General features: G+C 40.8%; 1 protein-coding gene across 2 annotated transcripts in view; it reads left to right on the forward strand.

Annotated features, from left to right (window-relative positions):
- Window positions 1–24,299, forward strand: part of LOC107551946 (Krueppel-like factor 7) — a 41,707-nt gene extending 17,408 nt beyond the window's left edge. The window contains exons 1-4 of one of the 2 annotated variants that reach the window (XM_016233744.1): window positions 11,356–11,428; window positions 11,518–12,127; window positions 16,600–16,723; window positions 23,637–24,299. In XM_016233744.1, coding sequence (XP_016089230.1) covers window positions 11,426–11,428; window positions 11,518–12,127; window positions 16,600–16,723; window positions 23,637–23,688 — 789 coding nt within the window. In that variant the 5' untranslated portion in view covers window positions 11,356–11,425 and the 3' untranslated portion in view covers window positions 23,689–24,299. Of the gene's footprint in view, window positions 1–11,355; window positions 11,429–11,517; window positions 12,128–16,599; window positions 16,724–23,636 lie in introns of those variants that run through there. The other variant, XM_016233743.1, reaches the window with a different exon arrangement.
- The last annotated feature ends 299 nt before the right edge of the window (window positions 24,300–24,598 follow it).

Raw genomic sequence — 24,598 nt, forward strand, 5'->3', positions numbered from 1 at the left:
TATTTACTCACGCTCATGTCGTTCCAAAACTGTATATGTTTCTTTCTTATGTTGAACACAAAAGATGATATTTTGAAAAATTTTGAAGAACCAAACAGTTGTTGGTCCCCATTGACTTCCATAGTAAAGAAATACTATGGATGTCAATGGGGACCATCAACTGTTTGATTAGCATTCTTCAAAATATATTTTTATGCTTAACATAAGAAAGAAACTTATACAGGTTTGGAATGACATGAGGGGGAGTAAATGACAAAACTTTCATGTTGGGGTGATCTATCCCTTTAAAGGGTTCAATATTTGCCATATTGCTAAAACTTAAAATGAGCAAAAAAAACTATTTTCAAAAAACAAAAGAATATCTAATATTGGCAAAAAATGACTTTTGCGTATATATTACTTTCAAGATCAAAGATAATAATGTAATTTTTACTAATATTTCTGACAACCATAGCAATACATTTTTGTTCCAACTAAACATTTTTTATAGATTATTATTATAAATTTATTTAAAAAACAACCAGATAGCAAGGACAAATAACCAGAACACAACATACACTCAGGCTATAGTAAAACATGAATCCATAATCTTTAACATACCAAGCTTGTTTAACCAAATCATACTTTGTCGTCTCACAGACTTCACATTGTAACACAAAGCACAGCAGCAACTTCATCTGTGCGCCTCCCCCCACTACAGATTCATCAGGTGTTCTTCACCGAGTTCACAAAGAGTTAATAGTGACTTTGTTCATTTGGGAACACGATCAAGGTCGCATTATATCCTCTACAATCCTGTGCTGATGAAGTTATTGAGAGACGCCATAGTGCCTTTTCTGTTCCTTCACAGCTTCTTTGTCCCTTTTGTGACCTCTGTTACTGAAGTCTCACAATACTTTAAAAGCAAAAGCAGTGTTTGTGTACACAGAAATAGCTCTCAGCAGCCCCATACAAGCACACCCAAAGGCTGATTGGCACCCAAGCCGCCTCTTCCATCTTTAAATGGAGGTATTCATTAGCTGCAGCTGCACCATGTCAGACTTAAAGTCTCCTTGTGCGGCTGGATGCAGATGGAGAAGTCGGCAGACAGTCTTTCACTGTCAATCCTAAATTATTGAAAGTGTCCTATCAAGTAAAAGCTTTGATGGGACGAGGCACTGAAGTCTGGCATGCATGGATCTAGCCTAAAAGGATTGCAAAACAACTAAAGAAGAACAAGCAGACAACAAGAGTCAAATTATTGTCTGATCTATTATTGGCCTGGCCTAGAATGCGGTATCATATGCAATATTTTAGTTAGCTGGTGTATTTAGTTAGTTGAAGTTTTCACTGGACAAGACTTGAATATATAACTCTATAAACATAAGTAAATGCTAGCTCGCTGAGCTTTGGTGCCAAGTGTGTCATAATTCTCACTTCTTTGCTTGTAGTAGCATCCATCTGTGAAGTAATCCTGCCTCTAAGGGTACAGGGCACAGATAATGTTTGGTTGTTATCTTGCATGATTAGCAGCATTGCTCTTTGTTTCGCATTACATGCATGCTCACTCAACGTATTTTGTGGAGAAATGGGCCATGTGTCTGTAGAGAATAGGCTTAGTGATAATGCCAGTTGTTTTGATGGAGTGGACAGCAATGGGTGCGTATTTTATTCTGTTCCTGACCTCACAAGTGTTCTTGTCATAATAAAGCTGCCTCAGTTATGTCATGAACCTGATCAGGGCCCTAATGTTCCGCCAAGAGCTGTCAGTGGGGATAAATTCATCCACAACTAAAGCTAATGAATGTTTTTTTATGCCTGCACTCCCCCACTAGACAACGAATCTGCCAAATATTTTTATTAGCTTGTATTTTCTCACCAAAGATAGTTAGGTGACTGCAGCGACAATTCGTGATGACTAAAACCTTGCTATTCAGTGCAAAGAAATGTAACTAAATATTTGGCCAGCAGATATGTTCACAAGTCTCTGATGCAGAGTCCAAGTCCAGTTTCAAGCGTTTTGTCTCAAATCCAAGTTGATTCTCAACTGCAAGCATTACTTTGGGATTTTGAAGGTGGAGAAAATTATAAAATAAAATGTTTTCTTTCTCAGATTGATCTAAAGTGGCAAAATGACTTCAAAAAAATCTATTTAAAATAAATTCTGAACTTTTCAACTTTCTGTTCATCACTCTGAAGGATCATATGACACCGAAGAATGGAGTAAAGGCTGTAGATCTCCTTGATTTGTGTTGTGTACGAGTCTCTCATTTAAAGTTTAAGTTGAATCTCAAATAAAAAGAATTCTGGTGTCCAGTTACTTGGACGTTCTACACTTCAGTGCTTCACCAGACTCTATTCTCACTGTTCTGGCCCTCACTTGATAATGGAAAAAGGAAAATGTGTCTTTCTGATACAGGCAGTGCTCACAATAACTTCCCAAACCAGTGTCCTGCTGTCTTTTCAGATTTCAAAACCCAACAATGTGGCCGCTATGGAAACAGCTGCCAAGCCTGTTGTGCTCATCTCTGGCCGAGTTCCTGTCTGTCTGTTTCCTCTCATTTCCCAGAGGAGCTGGTCTGTGTTTACCAGCCAAAGAGAGACACAAGAGCAGGAACAGCACTGGAGAGGTCCTCTCTCACACAAGGTGCAGCTGCAAAAGCAAGAAGGAAGACTAGGAAGGAAAATGGAGGGCAAAAAAAGGATGAGGATTTCAAAACAAATTTGCAAATCGCATTACACGGTCAACATGTAATTAGCTTTGTGTGCGAGTGTAAATATTGTCACACAGTAATGAGTACATGGAGTTTACACTAATCTGAAACCCAAAGCCAAGCTTAGCCTTTCTAGAGAGTGCTCTGTACGACCATTATGCTCAGCTGCATTATCCTTACATTGTATCTGCGTGGTGCTTTTTATGGTTTTCGAGAAGAGGGACAGTGCAAGCACTTAGAAGCAATCTTACGACAAGTATCTGATTTCTCAGTGGAGTCACGTAATATTGTTTCTGAACAGATGTGAACATGCTGAGACAAGGAAAAAAAAATACTCAACAGGAGCGATGAACAGAAGCCACATCAGGAAAACAGCTCCAGACATTACCTTCATCAATATATAATAATCCAAGATTGGAAACATAATAGATATGAGGCAGACAGATGAACAGAGCATTAAGTAGCACAGATACCTCATGTTTTGTTCTGGGTCAAAGAACTGTAATGAGAGGTAAAACGATAATCTCGAGACAAGCGATTCCAGATGACAGTATTAGTACAAGCGTGTTTGACTTCCTAAAATATGACTTTGTCCTGGCTGCTCCTGTCAGATTTGTTGTGTGCAAAATAATGGTGGATACAAAATATTCTGGGCACTGGGACCGGGCCAGTGATTCAATTGCTCCAAGTACGCATTTGAGCAAGGTCAAGTCCGGTACACAGATATTCAAGGCATAATGATTTAAACTGCAGCCAACGTCTTCGTATTAGGCGATAGCAGTCATTACATAACCGAGCACTCAGACACGCACTCGTTCACAGGTTTGGCAGGCAGACAGGCCACTAGACATAAAGAAAAAAAAAACTTGTGCATCTGTCTACAGCAGAGAACCCAGCAGCTAATGCATTTACACTCTTTAAATAAGTGTGAGATGTCTTTAAAGGTCAGTCAAAATGTATAAATAGGGCAAGTGAGCATGTATTGACAGATGCAGATAAATTATAAAAAAAATAAAAAAAGATATGACATGATATACTGATAAATCATGCATCCCTATGTTCTGACGACGTTTGCTAGTAATCAGTGACAGATGCCTTATGTCTGGAAGCAACAGAATCCCAGACAGTTCTGAGAGGTAATAGTCAATCGTCTGACTTTGCTTTTTAATGCACATTTAAGCATTTGTTCAGTAAATATGTACATAGCACTGTTTATGTGCATGTCCTCTCACAAAATACAAAATATATCTAGGCCTACCTCAAGTGAGGGTAAATGAGTGTTTATATATTTATCTTGGTGGTTCCATCCAGAATTTTTATAAACATTCGTGGATGGAGACCCGGCTTCTGAAGCCAGGTTTTACTCAGCCTAACTGCAGCATTGAAATGTTCTCTGTAAGATATAATTTCCAATTAGGATGTATAATTTGAGATGCCGTAATGAAGAACTACACTGCTGTTATATAAAAAGCACTTGTTTGTAATCAAGTTGTGTTGTCTCTAAAAGCATGACCCTGTGTAGTGCAGAGGTGGTTTTGAACAACTTGATGACAAGCCTGTGAAGATGCATTTGCAGCGTAAGCCTACCGAATCTGGCTTTTTGTTTGTGCAGAAAGGCTCGCTGACAAGCCATGCAAGTTACATTTGCAGATGTACACGAGGGATTTAAATATCATCTGGTTCCCAGGCAACCACAACAATAATGAAACCTGTATGTAAATGCAGGACACAAAACCAAGTAATTTTCTCTAGAGAAATCTGGGGCAGAGGTTCTTCCGCTAAAGAGCTGCTCAGTAAATCTGGCCCTAAAAACGTTCAGGCAGTCAGGTTGCCAGAGCCTCTGGCTTATTTGCAGTGGCCCATTCGTCACCGAGTGTCCAGTTTTGCCAACTCGCTAATAGGACACCATCCTCAGTGAGTAATTGGCCCTTTTTTTCAGAAATTTAGTGTAGCTCTGAAGACGCACATTTTAATTTCACCATGGCAAGAGCTGCTTATTTTCTCTTGGGGCTCTGGTGTCTCTTTTGGCAGAGGCAGGATATTAGAGATCTCTAAAATTGATAATTTTTAACATGTTACCAGCATTCCCCTGATGACAGATAGTCAACTTCAATGCACATAACCCATCCTAGCCTACTCTTCAGCTATGAAGCAGAAGCAGCAGTAGAGAAATCGGTGGCAGGTGGTCATTAGCACGTCACTGAAGAATGACAAATGGTTTAGCCATGGCGTTCAAGCATCATACTTTTCACTAAAATTACACAATTTTCAAGATCGTTCTCTGCTGCTCAAACACACAGATAAGCTGAAAGCATCTGATCTTAAATGCGTAAATACACTCTCAACTGCATGCTGACTGGCACGACATTCTCAGCCTTCTATAAGTAAAACATTTTCCCTGTATCCTCCATCTTACATCTTTCTCCTCAGCAAACAAATGCTGCACATCGGAAGACAGGGCCCCTGACTTGACAAACGACCTGCGACGAGCCTCCATCCACTGCAACAGTGGCCAAGGGCCAAGGGAAACGGGATTAAATTATCCACCCAAATTAAAAGAGCATATCTGTCTTGTCCCCGCTAACAGCTGTTAGCATTTATCTCCCACATGTGTCCATGCCATTCATTCATTTTATAATCTGTGTTTATCAGACTGACTAGGCTGGAGTGGGGCAGAGAGGACCAAGGAGTGGCACCCGGGCGCTAATTGCCTCGCCGTGCTCGAGAACGTCTGTGTGTGTATGTGTGTGTTCAGAGGAGCCCACCATTTTGGCAAAAAAAGGGGAGGTGGAAGTGTAAGAGGGGGTAGGGAGGGATGACACAGGTGCAGAAACAGGGAAAAAGGAGGGCTATTACACAGCGGGAGAGTCTGCAAAAAGTCACTCCATCACAGACCGCTGATTAAAATTTAATAGGAGGGGGCCAAGGGGCGAGTCTGCTGTAGGTAGTAGTAAAACAGCAGAAGTGGATGGAGGCCAGTGGAAATAGTTGGATTTCCTTTATTTGTGAGGGGTTATGGGTCAATGACGTATAAGTGTCCGCAATAAAACACTGGGGAAAAAAATTGATTCTTAGAAAAGTACTGTTTGTATTCATATGGTTTCATATGGTTGTCTTTTCAGGAAAAGTTTTGGTTTAATTTTTCAAAGAACCCCATGTTGACAAAGTAAAAATGTAAAAGTGAAAACATATTTTGCTTATACTTGGAATACATGTGCATGAACAAATCGTAATTATTTTACAATAATTTAGGGATTATTTTTTTAAGTTTATGGCGTCACACCATTTTACAAACTGGGTAACAATGCCTCATAAAAAAAAAGTCACATTTAAAATAAAAAAAACACTCCTAAAAAGAGGTAAAAGAGGTCTATTCATAATTCATTACATGAATGAATTGTATTTTTAAATTAATAGACAGGACACAAAAAATAGGGTCACTTCATCCACCCATATCCCAATGTTTTCTCTCCTTGTACTTAACGGTGAGTAGCACATGAATGCATTTCCGCAGGCGTTGGTTGCTATTGCTAGCCACACGGATTGTTTGTTGTCCAAATGTTGCAGTTTAGTGAGAGTGACGGGTTGTGGGAAGGCTAGGGCTACAATTTCAGATGCAATCGTGTCTCGGTAGACTCCTAACAAGTTGCTGACATCTCTTTTGTGAAAGTGAGGTTGCAATGGAAGCAGCCGTTTATTGACTGCACTGGCTTTGATGGGGAGAATCACGAGTGAGATCAAAAGGAGGTGCGGTAACCGCTCAGGATCGTACCACACTGATGTTTGCTTTTCACATAAGAGTTCTTCTATTGGTTATTAACTGCTTTACTGAGGCTCTTTTTCATGCTTTTGTTGGGCCTTTTGTTTGGAGGTCTGCTTGTAAGAGATTGTAGTTCATTGGTTTTATGGCCACTTATCAATTGGCCATCCGCAACACACACACACGCAGACCGAGGTCCGCAGTAAATCACAAACTGTGCACAGCCCCATGCTGTAACTGCACTGTCTAAATGTCAGGAGTCCCAGAGCGGGGGTGCAGGGGGATGGGACGATGACAGTAGATGAAGTGAAGAGATTCAAGCTTCACTCCAGTGTGTGTGTGTTTGACAGCTGTTTTCTTCCACACTCACTTCCCCCTCCCTGGACCCCTGTCAGCCTCCCCACCATTACTCACCCCAATACTCCAACACCAGGACAGCAGTGACAGCTCCCCTCGCTGAGCTCAGCCAGCGAGGTGCAGGAACCAAACAGAGAGAGCGGTTGAAAAGGCGCGCGAGATCCGTGAAATCCTATCCATGACGGTGAGGGCCTCAGATGACTCTGATGTCCACCCTGCTGTGATGATGGTTTATATGTCATCGGGACAGATAGGATATGCCTCCGACTGCAAATTTGCAGGCGGCTCGGTATCTCTCTCATTGCATGGATAGACAGATCCTGGAGGGAGGTCCTTATGGGCTATAGAGTTTCGAAACACTTTTTGAGGTTGATGGCGAGTGCGTGTCACTTGGCACAAGTGGTCTCCGAGGGTTCCCGGGTAATTGTTGTGTCATTACGGAGGTAATCGTGCAGGAGCCATGGCGGATCCCTAAACAAAATACTTGAAATAATATAGATAAATGAACATGGTGTGCAAACAGGCCAAAAGCCCTTCAATACATGAAGGACACATATTCCGTCTTACAAGGGGATGTCATAAAAGAGCTAATGGCAATGGTAGAATCACAGCACCCTGGGAAACTGTTATGAATGCGGCAGGGTATGGAATAATGGCATATTATAGACAGATTTCATTGCCAGATCATTGACAATGCCTGTGCTGTACTAAAAAAAACATTGCCAGAGCTTAAGACAGGTTTTGCAGGAAGGAACAACTGACCTGTTCATATTTTTGCATTACATACAATCTTTAACATATATCAAAGAACCATTTTCTTGGGTTCCTTTTGACTATGTATGGTTCTTGTGCTGACTAGGGTCACAAAAAAAGTTACTGATGTTACACTGTGTGTCATTCTGGTCAGCATATTGGTGGAAAAAAAAAGAAAACTGAAGCTCTCTTGGGTTCTTTGAAGCATCAGTTTGTGTAGAACGTACTATGGCTCAACTAGCCTATGTAGGTTTCAGTGTTAATTGACAGGCATTTTTGATTTGGTCTTAATAGTCTTAGTCACAGTTTAGTCATTTGAGTCTTTCGTAGCTTTAGTCGACGAAAAGTCATTGCATTTTTGTCAACTTTTAGTCATTACTTTTAGTCAAACTGCAGTTACCAACATTCATTTTGGTAGCTATTTTATATGTAGTCTTCAAACAAAAATAGTCATTAATTCTTCTCTCTTTAGACGAAATAAGTTAAGATTGTGATAAATTTGAATCAAGGATTGAATTTGGAAAAACTGGAATAAATTATGACAATTTTCTTTTTTTTTGGTAGAGGTACAAATTAAACAAATTTTTCAGATACAGTAGGTTTACTAAACAAGTATACATTTATTTAACATCTTTTGTTGTTAACATTAATGACACAGATAGGTATTTAATTTGGAATGCTGTCCATTTAAGACGGAAGGTATGCGTGTAATACTGACACGCATTCAGTTTTCACCCACCTGTTTACATTCACTTAAGCCATAACCGACTATATTTACGTGAGATACTCACACGATAGGCATTTGAACTGCTGTGTGTGTATTTGCGCGCTATACATGAGAACTGATGAAGTGGAGTGTGCGCGAGAGAAAGCACCGCTATCAGCGCAATTCCGTCCTATCCTGCCTTCACTAAGTTTTTCTTAGTTTTAAGTTAATCAACAACGAACTGTGAGTCCCGGGAAAAACGGGACGTCTGGTCACCCTATCCCTAACCCTTCAGGTGCTGAGGTCATTGTTTCAGATCGCTAGTTCGCGTTTTGGTAGCCTATCCGTCCACTGTGGCTGCCATACTGAGACTAGATATGTAAACGCCCGTCATCCGATTGCAATCCAATGACAGGAACGCATATTTTGAAAGACAAGACAGTTAACTTAGCCTATAGGATGTATTTTGAATGTCCGGTAGTCCTCAAATAACAATCTAATCCCGTCTCGTCTTGTTAGCGAAGACGCAGCATAAATTTCGTCATAGTTTTTAATCATCAGATTATATCATCGTTAGTTTTAGCTCATCAACGTCTCGTCTTAGTCACAGAAAAAAGGTTTGTTAACGAATATTTTTCGTCGTCGTCTTCGTTGACGAAATTAACACTGGTTGGTTTGCCGTTATTAGCTTGGCCAGCTAATTTGCTGGTTTTAAAGGGACACTTTTCAGTTGGTCAGCCTAGAAGACCAGCTTGGTGACCAACTAGTGCAGGCTGGGAACATGCTTGCTGGTTTAATATGTTTTTTTTTTCCAGCAGGGATGAAAAATAAAAAGGTTCTTCTATTGCATTAGACCCTAAAAAACATTTTTGGAATGTTTAGCAGCAGCGCTTCCTACGGTCTTAAAAAAAAAAAAATATATATATATATATATATATATATATATATATATATATATATATATACTAATTAGTCATCAGCACATGCTGTGTAGGGAGAGAGAGAGAGAGAGAGAGAGAGGGAGGAGCACAGGAGAGATCAGTTTTGCATCAAGAGGTAGAACTTCAAACGACATCTGATGAAAGCCAAAATGCTTAATTAAAATCTATTTGTATGAGCGAAAAATCATCATAATTTCAACCCCAAAAATAGAGAGGGTGTGAAAAAAAGCTGTTTTGTTAGATGCGGGTGGAGATATAAACACATTAGTTTAGATAATGTGCCGACTTTATTATCCAAGCAGGGAGCGGAGACCGTGAGAGGAACTGACTCTGAGATTGGCGATAATTTCCCCTTTGTGTCTAACTTGGACTGCATCCACATTTGCTAATAACAGTTTTGCGATTCTCCCCCTCGCCTCTCTCTGCCCGCTCTTTGTCTGACATTGCCTCTTAGCGCTGCCTGTGAACCCCCTGGCACTGCATTTATAATAGATGGAGCTCAGTGCGTACAATCTAAGCAGGGTATGAAGGGGTTTTCTACACTAGCAGCCAGTCCAGAAGAGTTGATTCACCTCATCTACATTTCATTTTCTGTTTTTTTTTATGCTGTTGCACAGATGTGTGTGAAAATATAGTGTGCTTATGCCAAGTTCTTTCAACCCTCTGTCATCTCTCAATGGCATGTTGCTTTAAGCTGCATGACACAGAGAATTTATGCTCTGTGCTTATCAATGCAGGTTGGGTACGTCCTCAGAGCATCTATTAAAGTAATAAGGCCTACAAAATGCACAAGAATGGAATAATTCCAGAGGTGCATGATCTCTCTCGGTTGCTAAAATTCCTGCTTGCTAAAACATGGCTAAAAAAGCTTCAGTGTATGGATAATTCATGCACTTTCCAGGTAGTGCTCAGAATCATAAATGAATGCAGAGCTCAGAGGGAGAGCTTGCAGTGGTAAATTGTAGCTGCTGCAGTGGACTGCATTTCAGTTATTTTAGTCTTTGTTGAAGGCTCTGCTGTATTGCATAACATGAGTCAAATTGTAGCTATAGTATTAGTGCTGTTCTTTTGGTGTCACTAATGAGGTCAGAGAAAGTGCACAGGAACCATTTGGCTTCAGGTTAATTGAATGGTCAATATTTTACTGCAGCAGTAGCTGGGATTGCATTGCATTAGAATTAATCTGATACTGTTTCTAACACTTCTGCATTAGGTTTTAAACAGTAACCTCTAAAAAAAGGCCTATATGTACAGGGATTTTCAAACTTCTTGATGCCAAGGACCCCAAATATGATCCTATTGAGAGGGATTCCCTAAAATATCAAACGAATAGGTTACGTATATATATTATGTCATGTAGATTTGTTTTTCTTACTGTTAATTTTCTTCTAGTAATAAGCAAAATTGCTAAAATGGTTAAACATTTCATTAATTTCTTGTGTACATGGGGGAAAAAAAATTCTCCATTTTTTTCAGACCTCATGCAAATGCATATTTCAATTCAGTAAAATAGAATAAAAAGTGCAGCTTATCAGCAGACAACAGATGCTAGTCAAAATCTTCTTTTTGGACGATTTATTTAGGTCTGAGGTAAAGGAGATGACAGAATAAGTTAAGATAGGGCATGTACATTGACTGTAATTTACAGCTGACATGAAGTAAAGAGTTGGAAGGTTTACTCTACTGCTGTTTGACTGCTAAATTGCTTTTACCGCAACACCGTGAACAGAAGACTCTAATATCCAAACTGGCCACTGTGACTGGGGAACAATAATGTTAAACCACTGAAAAAGAAACTGCTGAGTGAGCAGTCAGTGAGCCATGATAGCGGTGTCTTTCTCTTCCGTCCTCCCTCTGTCTGCTAAAGTATTCATCAGAGGAAAAACCAGGGTGAGGGGAAAGGTATCTTAAGTAATAAGGCGGTCATTTCTCGCTCAATAAGCACCGTACGAAATGTGCTATGCTACATGGATAAATACTGTTCCCTCAACCGCAGCAAGTGAAATAATTCCACGGATGTTCAGTTTCTCTCCCAGAAAATCTTGCCCCCCAGCTGCACTCCAAAATTGTTCTGTCCAAAAGTCTCCATGTAGCAGATTTAGTCACTTACACCTTCCATGGTGCGACCAACTGAACCAAATCCCAAATGGAAATGTGCTGACGTGCCACGTGTTTCGTTGTAGCACGTTCAGCTGTAACCAACAGTGTTTTTCAGATGGTTAGCATTCCCTTTATAAACATCACTGGACTTAAAGAGTAATCTGAGGCTTACCGTCTCATGTTTATGCATTTCTGTTTTTCCTGCAGACATGTCTGGAACTGGAGAGGTACCTACAGACGGAGCCCAAAAGGCTTTCGGAACTCTTCGACGAGGAGCTCGACTGCCTCCTAACGCCAGCCTTCATGAAGGGAGACAGCGACGAGGACCTGATGGACCCCCTGCTGCCCGGTTTATCCAATGAGCCCAGCCCGCCACATCTGCTCGTATCCTATCCCAAAAACCTTCATACCCCAGCCAACACCAAGAATACCGTGGCAGGGCTGAAAGAAGTCAGCGGAGGGGTTAATCCCGCCCAGCTAAACGCAGTCACGTCCCTCACGCCGCCTTCCTCGCCGGAATTGGGACGCCATCTTGTCAAGCCTACACAGACTCTTACCGCCACAGCCGATGGCACGCTCACGCTGAAATTGGTGGCCAAGAAAGTCGGTCTTGGGGCGGCAAAGGTGGTGGCGACACATTCGCTACCTTCGCCACCAAATCGCGGTGCACAGAGCGACGGAGAGGGAGGACTGGGAACGGTAGGCGGAGGGGACATTCCAGAGAACAAAAAGAGGGTCCATCGTTGCCAGTTTAATGGCTGTAGGAAGGTTTACACAAAAAGCTCCCATCTAAAGGCACACCAGAGGACACATACAGGTGATTAACTGCTCCAATAACATCATATGTTTTTTAGCATTTAGCATCACATGTAGCATTTTTAGATTTCCTGGAGTAAGGTTTCTGGTATATAAAATCTAACTGCGTGTAATGAGATGAAGTTTCAAAGTTTGGAAAATCTTCTTTGCCAAGCCTCTGATACTACAGAAGGGTCACAAGAGATCTTGTGAAGCTAACTCGATTTTTGCAGCACAACCCCACAGCAAGATAGCTGGTTTTCTCTCTCCTGCACCTTAATCTCCGACTAAAATGAACCCAGCCACACCATTCAAAACCTGCCAGTGCAGTCAGTAATTGCAAGATGATTGATAGACCGACTGAGCTAAATCTCGTTTCCCAGCTAATTCAGGCTTGCACGCTCCGGTGCCGTCGTTTCTGCCCTCTCGCTGAACCTGAGAGCGTGTTGCACTCTGCCGTGGCCCCGAAACCTACTGTGACAGTGCCCTCAATGCAGCGTATCTGGCCCCTGTGGCCAGCTGTTGACTCGGCAGGTTCCTGTGAGTGCTGGTGATGCGAATCGCTTTTGGGCTGATTCTAGCGTATAGACAGCAGTTTCACTTTTGAAAATGAAGGGAAATAGGCAATAGCAAGAAAAAAAAAAAAGGGAAAATAAAACCCTGAAGAGACATTTTGGCTTGCTGGCTCATCACATTATGTGTTTATCAGAAGACATATTTATTCTTTTAATTGGCTTAATCCTGTTTTTTTGGTTATCATTTCTGTAAAAATTACAACAGGATTTAAGCGAAGCCTACATATTTTTGCTTAAGAGCACTCCTGACCCTGAAAATTGAATTAGAATGTTCAAAATTCTGTAGAAATAAGACATACATAACTTTTTTCCAAACTGAATATTTTAATATAACTTGAGAGGTGATATGGAGATATTGGACATATCTATACACTGCAATTAACAAATCCTAATAAGGTGAAAGCTTTTCTCATGAATATTAATTGCGTTATGTAATATTACATTATGTTAGAGACAGATGTTGTTAAGCATGCATTAATCAGCTGGCGAAATAACAAATCCAACCAAGCTAATGACTAGATTTGACTGGGCAATCCCAAAAGTTTACCTAAGAACACACTGCATGTCCAAATGTTTTAAAACTTCACATTAAAATGGATTGTGTTCAAAAACATCTAGACAGTGAGAAACGGATGGAGCAGAATGCTGAAATCTTGACATGTATGAAATCGTTAGAACTATTTTTATCTTGATGCTGTCTTTACAAAAAAAGAATCCACAACCCTCATGCCAAAGAATGCTGAAAAAATACAACCACGCTTTCTCGGATAGAAAACAAAAGCACACTGAAGCATGTAAGGTTAGCTGCATCAGGGAGTTTTATTCAGATTTTTTTAATATACAAATTCATTTGATCAGGTGTCAGAAGTCACTCAAGTAATCTTTCACATTCGCACTTGATCGTTTATGCTCATAAATGTGTAGAGTAGCCATGTAGCCTAATGACATGGTCCTACTTTGCTTCATCAACAATGTTTGCTGAAGTTAAATGCACATCCCTGAATGGGATTTGGAGGGTAAAAGTGGGTTAGAATTAGAGAGCTCATTTTGAAATGCAACATGAGCCACTGGAGAAGACAAAATAAATGGATGATAATTGGACAGTACCTCTGAAATCTAAACACTCAGTACCTCTGAAATCTACACAATAATAGCTTACCGCCACTCTGTCCAGAGGAAATGTAATTAACCGCACCGTACACACCTAGGACACTGGTGCGAGGGAAGGAGCTTGCTGTTTTGGAGGGGGTTCGTTGCTAGGAGACTATATCAAAAGACTGTAATAGGTTGATTATTTGCAGCTGTAGATACCAATTGAAGTGCCAATATGCCAAATGAATCCCACCTTTCCCCTACCCTCTCTGGGTACAGTTGGGGTTGCCAGGCAACTACATCATGCATATCAAAAGTGAGCAATAATTGGTTGGTATTGCGGAGTGTCCATAGGTTGCATACCGACTGGATGGCTCTTTCTCTCGGTCTTCTCTCCTTTAACACTCTCTCTACCTCTCTCGGCTGGTTGCTAGGCGACTCCATCATGCATCCATGACTCTCCAAGTTATAATTGGCCTGTGTTATGGTTGCCTTGGTTGCAGGTCCAAGCCTGCCTCGCTGCTGTCATACGGCAAGAGAGGGAAGGAAATAAAGAGGGGGAGGAAGGGGGCTATGGCATAAGGAGGGAGCTAGCGTGAGGGGGTCTTTGGCCAATTATTGTGAGTGTAGTGTGAAACGTTTGCCGTCTCACACCTGCGGCCCCGCCACTCTTCAAATGACACAGAGATGCTCTTCCTGCGCACTTGTAGCAGTCACAGACACGAGAGCAGACGTGGCGATATTTTCTCCAACTGATTTTATAAATTGAAGGAGCTCAAGGACAGGCAAACATAATAAAATAAACCTCAAGGCGCTTTGACCTGCTGTTTGTCTGTGTGCGTGTTGCCTGGCAGAGAAAGATGAGAGATGTCAAAGAAGGCCCGCTGCTTGTTTGCAGTATTCCCAGAGGTGAACCAGTGGAAAACAGGCCAAGTTCATTGTATTATATTTAAAAATTCTCTTCTATTTGTCATCGAAAGTCAAGAAATATGTCTATGGGGGATGGAAAGAGGAACCGGTCAGAAATTTTACTTGGAGTCGTTTTCCTAGTCGCCGCTGCCTTGTCATTCGTTACTTTGTGTTGCATCATAAGAGACTTCCAGGACCACCGAGTGATGTAGTGGTAAACCCGACATTATGTCATCCTTTACCTCATCTTGCATCATAAAGCTAAAAAACGAGACGGGATAAATAAACTTTGATTTCATTACAGTAATATGTATGCTCATATCAACTGCATACATTTTTGGGATATGAAACATTGCGTAAGCAAATACCTTCCACTTTCTCCACATCTTATTGGATCATATTTTCCTCACAAAAAAAAGGAAAAGGAGAAAGGAAAATAACAGCCTGTAATCATTTCCATTCCTCTCTATGATTTTCTCCGTCAGTATCCAGAGTCCGCCCTGGAGGTCCAGGCACTTCCTTGCTGAAAGACTAGCATAGAACAGCATGAGTTTCTATGCTGGTCCAGACTGGTTTAAACTGGTTAGGATGGTATTAGATTGGTTGAGTAAGATAATTTGATTAATTATCAATAATCAAAAACCAAAAATCTGGCTATCTGTCTGCTCATCCATCCATCTGTGCATCCATCTATCTGTCTAGGCATACGTCAATCCATCCATCTATATATCTGGACTGCCTATCCAAGGCACATAGAAACACATAGATACAAACACCATAGAAAAGAACTACTTGGAAAATCTGAGCAACCACTTAGTAATGCTCGAACAACTGCTCATAATGCCGTAGCAACCTACCAACTTTGTCTGACTGATTGTAATAAATCTAACAATCATTTTAAACTTTCAGACTTCATGTCTTGAAAAACTTAACCTAAACCTAACTAAAGGATTAAAATGAGCCTACATGCCTAATATCATGTTTTTATTGAATAAATAAATTACCAACATGGTGGTCATCCTAGTTTAGACGCATGGTCAGCATCAATTTAGTGAACAACTATTTCCAATTGGACAACTTCAAATTTAATGGAGCCTTACTCTAGTTAGGAAGATTGGTGCACACATTGTTTGCTGGAGAGGCTGGCAGCTCTTGCGCTGTGAATATGGCATTGTTTCCCATTAAGCGTCATTAAGACCCCAATTATCATTACCACCTCCGGATCTGAATCAGTGCCATCGACACCCTCCCCATTCCCACCCAGGCCTCAGGCTGAAGCACGTTCTGTTCCCCAGGAACACTGCAACTGTGCCGGGACCCTGTCTTCGGGTGCTGAAACCCCCCTTCCTACCTCACTCAAGGCCATACTTTAAATCTGAGGCATAAAAATACGGCATGTGGAACACTTGGTATCTCCTTTCCCATCTGTTTAACTTCATTTGAATTTCAGAGCTCACTGGGAGGGTGGAGAACATTTAGCACAAATGGCTTCATTTTGGATACTTGACTTTGGGTTATGAATTTGTTCTGTTATGGTGACCGAGCACATTTAGGCAGCTCCTCTTCAATTTAAGAAAAGATGGAAAATGACCCTTGATTGAATCAATTTCTGTGTCAGAAAACGATTGTCTCCATATATTGCCTGAGAAGACAGCATTTTTCACATTTCGACGACTGAGAATGTAGGAGATTTGGGCTACAGAGATGTGATTGGTCGACCGGGAGAGAAAGCAAGCGATCTGATTGGCTGGCTTGGATGTGTGATTGAGAGAAACAGTAATGAATGATGTAGATAATGGAACTGCTGACAGTCCCTACAGTGGCACAGCGGCTGCCTCGCTCCAGAGGTGCACCATCTGTGTACAGGTGTGTGTGAATGGTGAAGCAGGGATTAAATGATGCGTGTTTGTGCATGCAGGTGAGAAGCCTTACAAATGCTCCTGGGAAGGCTGTGAATGGCGTTTCGCACGAAGCGACGAACTGACGAGGCACTACCGCAAACACACTGGTGCCAAACCTTTCAAGTGCAACCACTGCGACAGGTAAGAGACACACAGCAAAAGCTGCAATGCTAGCTCACAATAAATGTATGCACATATTTAACCCTTTTTGGTTCTTGAACACCCCCCCCCCCACACACACACACACACACACACATACACTCAAGCACACTAGTCCACAGTCCTCAAGCGCCCATAAACAAATTTCTTCAAGTTATGAGACCACAAGATTAAACTCTCTCCCTTAAAAGAACCCATGGCCTCCCTTCACTTTTGTTTTCTCGAATTCTCTCTGATGGCACGCACATAAGCCGTACTGCATCAGGGCTCATTGGAAGTTAGTGCAGGCCCAGTTCCCTGCTGAATAACTCATTCACAGTCTGGTCCTGTGATACCCATTACCGAATTACTGCGAATATCTCATTCTGTTCCACTTTCTTCCGTCCTCCCATCGGTACAGCGTATGCCCACACTGTGGCTTGAGTGCAGGGAGAAAGAGAAGTTACAGGCACGGGTGTGCATTCGGAGGTAAGAGAGTTATATAACAGTAATATAAAAGAGCTGGGGAGAGGCACAGGATGAAATGGATGCACGTAGGGCTCTAGAGGAAAGACACAGCATATTTGATGAGGGGGTTTTTGACTGAATACTGAAACATCAGCACACAGTAAGCATTTTTTGTAGGACATTATGTAGAGTAACTAATCACAATTTTACTATTAGAAATGCACTGATATTCAAATTCTGGTCAATACAACAAGCCAACAATTATTCTGATGTTATTGCTGACAAATGATAAATGAAATGCATTTTGTCTAAAGAAATTAAATGAAACTGTAAAGGTCCTTTCACACCAAGAACGAGAACTATAAAGATAACTATATTAGTGTCCACATCAGTGAACGATATTGTCTGTTTATTCTAAGCGCAAGCTCGTCTGCCGTTTTAAATTCTCAAGCTTGTTATAGCAGGATGGATTCTGATTGGATGTCAATGTTTTTATCTTTCATCAGCTGGAAAAAAATCATTCTGAAAGTGATTCCAACAATATAGTTTCTCTGTACCTTTATCATTATATCTGTGGTGTGGACTCTGCTATTCTTTAAAAGCAGTTGTTGATTGCGATTTCAGTTTTTTAACGTTCGTTAGTGTGTAATGTTGCTATTTGAGTATAAACAATAACTACAAAGTTGCAACGCTGAAAGTTCAATGCAAATGGAGATATCGTCTTTTAAAATTCTGGCAGTTTAATGCCTACAAAAACGGCTCGTAGGGACTACAACTAGTTACTTCCCGGGTTTGTGACATCACAAAACCAAACAAAACCCACCCTCGGGAACATGCAACGAAGGGGGCGAGGCCATGCTGCACTGCTTTAGAGAAGAGGAAGAGAAAACTAGGGGTGCACGTAAAAATCTATTCATATACGAGTCGTGATTCTGTCTTCTAACGATTCTAATGAATTCACAAGTTTCACAATCAATGTTCTAAAGCAGAGGTTCTTTATACTGTTCCTCGTGTTCCCCTGCTCTACACGCTCTGCATCTCTCTCGCTCTCTCTATCTCTCTCATTCAGCTCAGCTCCAACAATGAACTATTCCATTTATACACTTATTTTCACATAGCTATGAGAAGCGTTATACATAACGCTTCACATACATACAGTGGGTACGGAAAGTATTCAGACCCCCTTAAATTTTTCACTCTTTGTTATATTGCAGCCATTTGCTAAAATCATTTAAGTTAATTTTTTTTTCCTCATTAATGTACACACAGCACCCCATATTGACAGAAAAACAGAATTGTTGACATTTTTGCAGATTTATTAAAAAAGAAGCAGTTGCCATACTGTATTAAACCTTTAATCAGCTTTAAATAAAACCGTATATTAAAAGTTAACATAAGCAGTAGCATTTACAAATAACAGCGTATCTAAAAGTATGAGACAACAACAATCAAAAAACATGCCATTAAAAGCCGTGCTTGCACACAGGTTCTGCAAGATCCTCTTCAATAATATCCTCTGCCTCTCAATCGGGCTCAAACTGATAAGCGATATTAACGACGCCGTTATTTACAATACAACCGGAGCACATGCAGCTGAGGTGAGGGGCGTGACGTTCAGACGCGCACTAGAGGCGGTTTAGCGAATCACAACACACTAGGCCAGCTAACCAATCTGAGCCCATCATGTATTTCTAAGGGAGGGGCTTCATAAAAGCAGGAAATGATCAGCGCGTTTATGGGAGAAGAGACAGAGTGGTGTAGAATAAAGGTAAATTATGTGAAAAATAATGTGTTAATGCTTCGTTTAAAAGAAAAAAAAAACGCATGTTAGACTGCACCCGATAAATACAACCAAGCCTAGAAAAAAAACAGTCAACCACCCCTTTAATATTGAGAAGAATTTTTAGAACTATATCTTTATAGTTATTGTCCTTGGTGTGAACGGGCCTTAAGTCTTCTGAAAGTACTCTAACCAACAAATTACTTTACTTTGAGTGCATAGAAGTATGCAAATTTGGATTCACACTTCTCAATAATTATTTAAACAATGTTCCCACACCTTTTGACCACTGAATTGTTCATGACTACTAGGTTAGGTTACAATTTAAAAAAATTGCTTAAATCATAACAATTACACTCCCAAAGATCAAATTTCTTTCAAACAAAATATTTCATAGCTGAACATACAGTAAATACATTTATACATTCTACATAATACAGGTTTTTCAGGGAAAAAAGGAAACAGGAAATCACAAATTCCCTTATATTTCATATTTCTAGGTTTTCCGTGACTGTGGGATCTCCGTTTAAATCTTAAGGGCTATTTTAGGGCAGACACATGATGCAGAGTGGTGAACATGTGTTTGTATGTGTGTTGGTGATAAAGAGTTGAAGAGACACAGGAACAGCAGAGAAAAAGAGAGATTTGCATTAGCATGGGGAGAAAGAGTGATAGCCTGTCAGGTGACAGTATTAGGAAGCTGTCACTCGGGCCTGGCATGCGGGCGGCAATTACACAGTGGAGGCCGCATGCCCACTGAGCCAGCTCCAGGTGGAAGCACAATTAGACACAGCTTCCTGTCTCGCCGTCGGCATCAAACCAACCTCGCTACAGCCTTTTGAAAGTTGTCCATTGAACATTTCTCTGCTCCACTGATCCCAGCGGACAAGACACGGCTGGGACGGCCTCTGTTCTGCAGACTGCTGCGGACACCTGAACAGCGCCATTTTCCCTCGGGCGCAGCCGAGCACGGGAACTCTCTGGGGGAAGGCATGGGGAAATCTGTGTCCCTACACTCATTACTCAGTATTTGGCAGCTATTGCATGACAAAAGGAGGAGGAGCCGGCTTGGATAAGCAAATCTACATTGGCAATTCTTTCTCCCTCATGTCAGGAATAAACAAGGGCATCTTCTGAATTTGGAGTTTAGCCTAAGCAATTTAGCTCCGCTGCAGAATCCGCACAGATAGACCCCATCATTCCCTGGGAAGCATTTTAATACTAAACCTTGAAGAATCTCTTTGGGGAGCACATCCATTTTTAGTTGTGCATTGCATTATGGGTGTTGTATATAGAGTGGAAAAAGTATTACAAGTGTGAACAGCGATGCTGCTGGGATGTGAAAGTGACCTTGTGCAGCATTATTGCTCTTCACTGGGACAGCAATCAAGAGTAATGTGTAGGAATGACAGGAGTAGGCAGTACTGTACAGTCTGATGGCAGGAAGGAAGCCCAGTTGAATCTGGATGGAATAAGCCAGCGGCTAAAGGTGATTCAGAGTGCACTCTGTTGAAAACGTGCAAATTTGCCCATCATAGTCTTCAGTTTTGCAACTGTTCTCTTCTTTGGCACTGCCTCCAGTCAGTTCGGGGTGAGTCCAGTAACAGAGCTGAACTTCCTGATCAGATCATGAAATAGAAATAGGAATAGAATAGAATAGAATAAACAATAATAGAACAACACACAATGTGGCATTTCTTCTACAATTTGGTATAGTGCCAGACATTTGCAACTGTCTTAAGTTACATTGATGGTCCCTTTGGGGCAACCTGAGGTTAAAGGTCTTGCTCAAGACCATAGCAGTTATTGTTAAACCCACAACTAAAGAGACAGTTTACTCAAAATGTACATGTTCTATCATCATTTACTCGCCTTTATATTGTTCCAAACCTATACAACTAAGTTAATGTACTAAAATGACTAAAACTGAAAGAAAGATAAATGAAAGTTAAATATACAAATGTAAAAATAAAAGCGGAATGACTGATTAATAAATACTATAATAATTATTTGGTGAAATTATTCTTACATCCATATTTTCAAATGTGGTATGGTAATACTAGTATTACTAAGTAAAAACAGTGTAGACTGAAACTAAAAAAGGTAACTACTAATAGGTAACCTTCATAAAGAAAGTAAATACATTAAAAAAGGTTTAAACATTAAAATAAAAGGAAAGGCCTACAAGTTTGGAACAGCGTGAGTTGTATTGTTTCTCTTTTCTAGATGTAATTACTGACTGCACGTGTGTTTGTGTGATCATCACAATGGGTTATGAGGAGCAACAGTCATGGGCAGTCTAACAGTAAATACAGTCAGCCTACACATACACAGTCATACTGTCTCACAGTCACACACACACACACCAGTGTATTGGGCATCATTAATCCTGCCTAATCAAGCACAGCCCCCTGTCGGGTGTTGAGAGGGGTTGAGTGAGAGGTGGGGGGAGGGGTTATGAGATCTAAGGGTGTGCCAGCTGGTGTAGCAGCCACTTACAGTGAGTCACAGGACCATCTGTCCAGTCACTCTGCCCTGCCTCCACACACACACACACACACACACACACACACCTAAAAGCCTAGTCACGCCAAGATCGATGCAAATCACAAACGAAAATTTAACTGAATGTAATATACAATGTCATCAGGCTCTGCCAAAAATTCACATACCTGATTGAAAAGAAATTGTACAACTGTCATTTGCATAAAATGAATCCACTGCCAGATGCTAATTGGCCAATACTGCAGTCCAGCTGTGTTAAAATGAAACAATATAAAAAATTGTCATGGTAGCACTGGTAATGGTTGGGGATATTGTTAACAATGCCACAGTAACCACCCACTTTTTAGTGGCTTTGGTTCTGGAAACATTTTTCCCCATTCATTTTTCACATTAGAACTTAGAAAACATTAGAACATTAACATTAGAACATAAGAAGAAAAAAAACTCAATAATGGATATAATATGGCTTTTATGAGGGAATAACTGTGAATACCAAAGCAATGGTACAATATAAAAATACTGATTTGTAGAAATTTGTGATTTGTAAAAATATTCATAAGTAGTGAACTGCGCTTTTTTACTTGGACAATGTCAATTAAATAAATTTTTTGAGCTTTTTTTCTTAGAGGGTTAGTTCACCCAAAAATTAGCCCACAAATTACTCACCCTCAAGTCATCCTAGGTGTATATGACTTTCTTCTTTCAGACGAATCCAGTCAGAGTTATATTAAAAAAATTGTCTTTGATCTTCCAAGCAGTTTAATGCCACTCAGCAGGTGTTGCAGTGCTTCAGTCAAAAAGAAGTTAAATAAAAAGCGCCCATCCATTAAAAAAAAAGTGTCTCACACGGCTCCGGGGGGTGAACAAAGGCCTCCTGTAGTGAATCGATGCGTTTTTGTAAGAAAAATATCCATATTCAAAACGTAATAATTACTTTAATGTAGCTTGCGCCAACAGTTGTACACAGAAGCAGCTCCGGGTTGATGACGTATGAGTTCAGCGTTTTCATTTTTGGGTGAACTAACCCTTTAACCTCAGAGCTCATGGTAGGTCTGTCTTGAAAGGTTTCTATGGAATTGTAAAGAAAAAAACAGTTCCTCTATAGAGAAAATTAATGGGATTGTAACTTCTAAAACCTGGCTTTTACACTCCATAGAACTTAAGCCCTCATTGAGCATACAAGTATGACTGATCATTGCAAATATGATCAGAGGAATTTTCTTGAAGGGCCATACAGAGAAAGAATGAAAATACTGAAAAAATGGTTGTAAATTTGTTCAACATTCAGAACAGAATTCTGCAAAGCAACTGGGGAAAACCAGAAACCATCTGACTGATATATAATATAGAAAATCATCAAGATGACTCATTTGAAAACCAACTGTGTCTACCTGTAGATGTACATCCTCCTTCCACCCCAATTTCTATCTTGGCTGCTTCCCATCCAAAAAGCAACAGTGGAGTTAACACTTTGGCTCTTGACTAATTAATAATGGATACAGCCAGAGGCAAATTGAAACTATAATTCTCCACTCCTTTCCAACTCTCTAAACTCTGAATTTTTATTAATTCCAGTTAAGATTCACTTTCAAAACTATAGCTGTAATATTGGAATCCTCATAGCCGCATAAATGTAACATAGACATGGCATCGCAACATTGTATTTTCCAAGCACATTTATGTATTGCTCCTATCAGCAGCGGCTACATGTGAGCTTAATTGATGAGACAAAAAAGCCCATGGCCCACAACGAGAAACCAACCGCCATGACTCAAGTGCTACATAACTAATGCGGCCGCACAGTTTAAACAATACCATTTCACCTCCAGCCTCAAAATAATTTCTTAATTCAAACAGGCTCGGCGTGATTTGTGGTCGCACTCCCAAAAATGATATCTTTCACAAGGCTCAGCACAGACTTCCCTGCTAACTGCATTAGCAAGATATGCATTCAAAACGATCTGTCACCAGTTTTAGAGCAAAAAGCTGGCTATGCTTAAAAATTCATTTTTTCCCCAAACACCAAATGTTGTTTTCTCTGTTCCATCTGCAAAGCCGCCACACGTCTTCCAAGAAACTCAGACTGCGTCCCTCTTTAGTGCGATGATAACTGTGTTTCCTTAAGTGAATCCAAGCTAACTCTCTTTCCTTCTCTCTTCACAGATGTTTTTCCAGGTCTGATCACTTGGCTTTGCACATGAAGCGACATATCTAAGGCCGAGGGAGACGGGAGAGAGAGAGAGAGAGAGAGAGAGAGAGAGAGAGAGAGAGAGAGAGAAAAAGAAAACGAGTGAGATCGAAGAGGAGAACAGGTGTGCACCGGCCCAGACGGGAACATTCACAACAGACTTTGAGTGCACATGAGGGGTCTGGCCGCAAACATCACCAGGAGGAACATGTGAGGCAGCGTGGGCAAACGTTGTTGGATTCTAAAAGTCTTTTCATCAGCGATTAGCCATGCCTTACCGAGTGCTAGCTTGAAGGTCAGACACTGCCAAACACCACCGTTTTTTTTCTGTCATTCTCTTTGTGTACAGTAAATCAATCATTAGCATGGAACGGATACTCAACGCTACATGTATAAAACCGAAACGCACATGCCATTCATCACGTAACAACGGTTCTACTAGAGAATCATGTTCATTGTACATTCTGGAACTTCCTTTTTCTTTTTCCAAGGACACATCACAATAACCAACCTGCAGCTATGTCGTATACAGCAAACAACCAAACACGGAAAACAACATTGCCAATACGTTCTGAGGAGAGACCAATGGAACAAGCGGCCAAATGCAACACCCGGCCCCCGAAGTAGGCTCTGCGTGGGAAAAAATGACAAACAAAAAAATACGGCAACGCTCAGGATGTGTGCTGACTTCTCGTACTCTTCGCTCAAGAGTGAACTCTTCTCTGCTCTTCACGCCCGTCACCTCACGGGCGACCGAAATGATGCGCAGCGACACTTTCTTGCCTTTGTTTGTTTTTTTTAAGACAGTGTTAAAAAGATGGTTTGTTTTCCTTCCGAGCTGAAATGTCTTAAACTTCTGAAAAGTAAAAACTTGCTTTGTGAACAAGCATAAATGTGCACATACGGGCAACGGGAGGGAACTGTGAGCCCTTCTCAG

The sequence above is a fragment of the Sinocyclocheilus grahami genome, unplaced genomic scaffold (genome assembly GCF_001515645.1).
Source record: "Sinocyclocheilus grahami isolate Dianchi unplaced genomic scaffold, SAMN03320097.WGS_v1.1 scaffold438.1, whole genome shotgun sequence".
Taxonomy (NCBI): domain Eukaryota; kingdom Metazoa; phylum Chordata; class Actinopteri; order Cypriniformes; family Cyprinidae; genus Sinocyclocheilus; species Sinocyclocheilus grahami.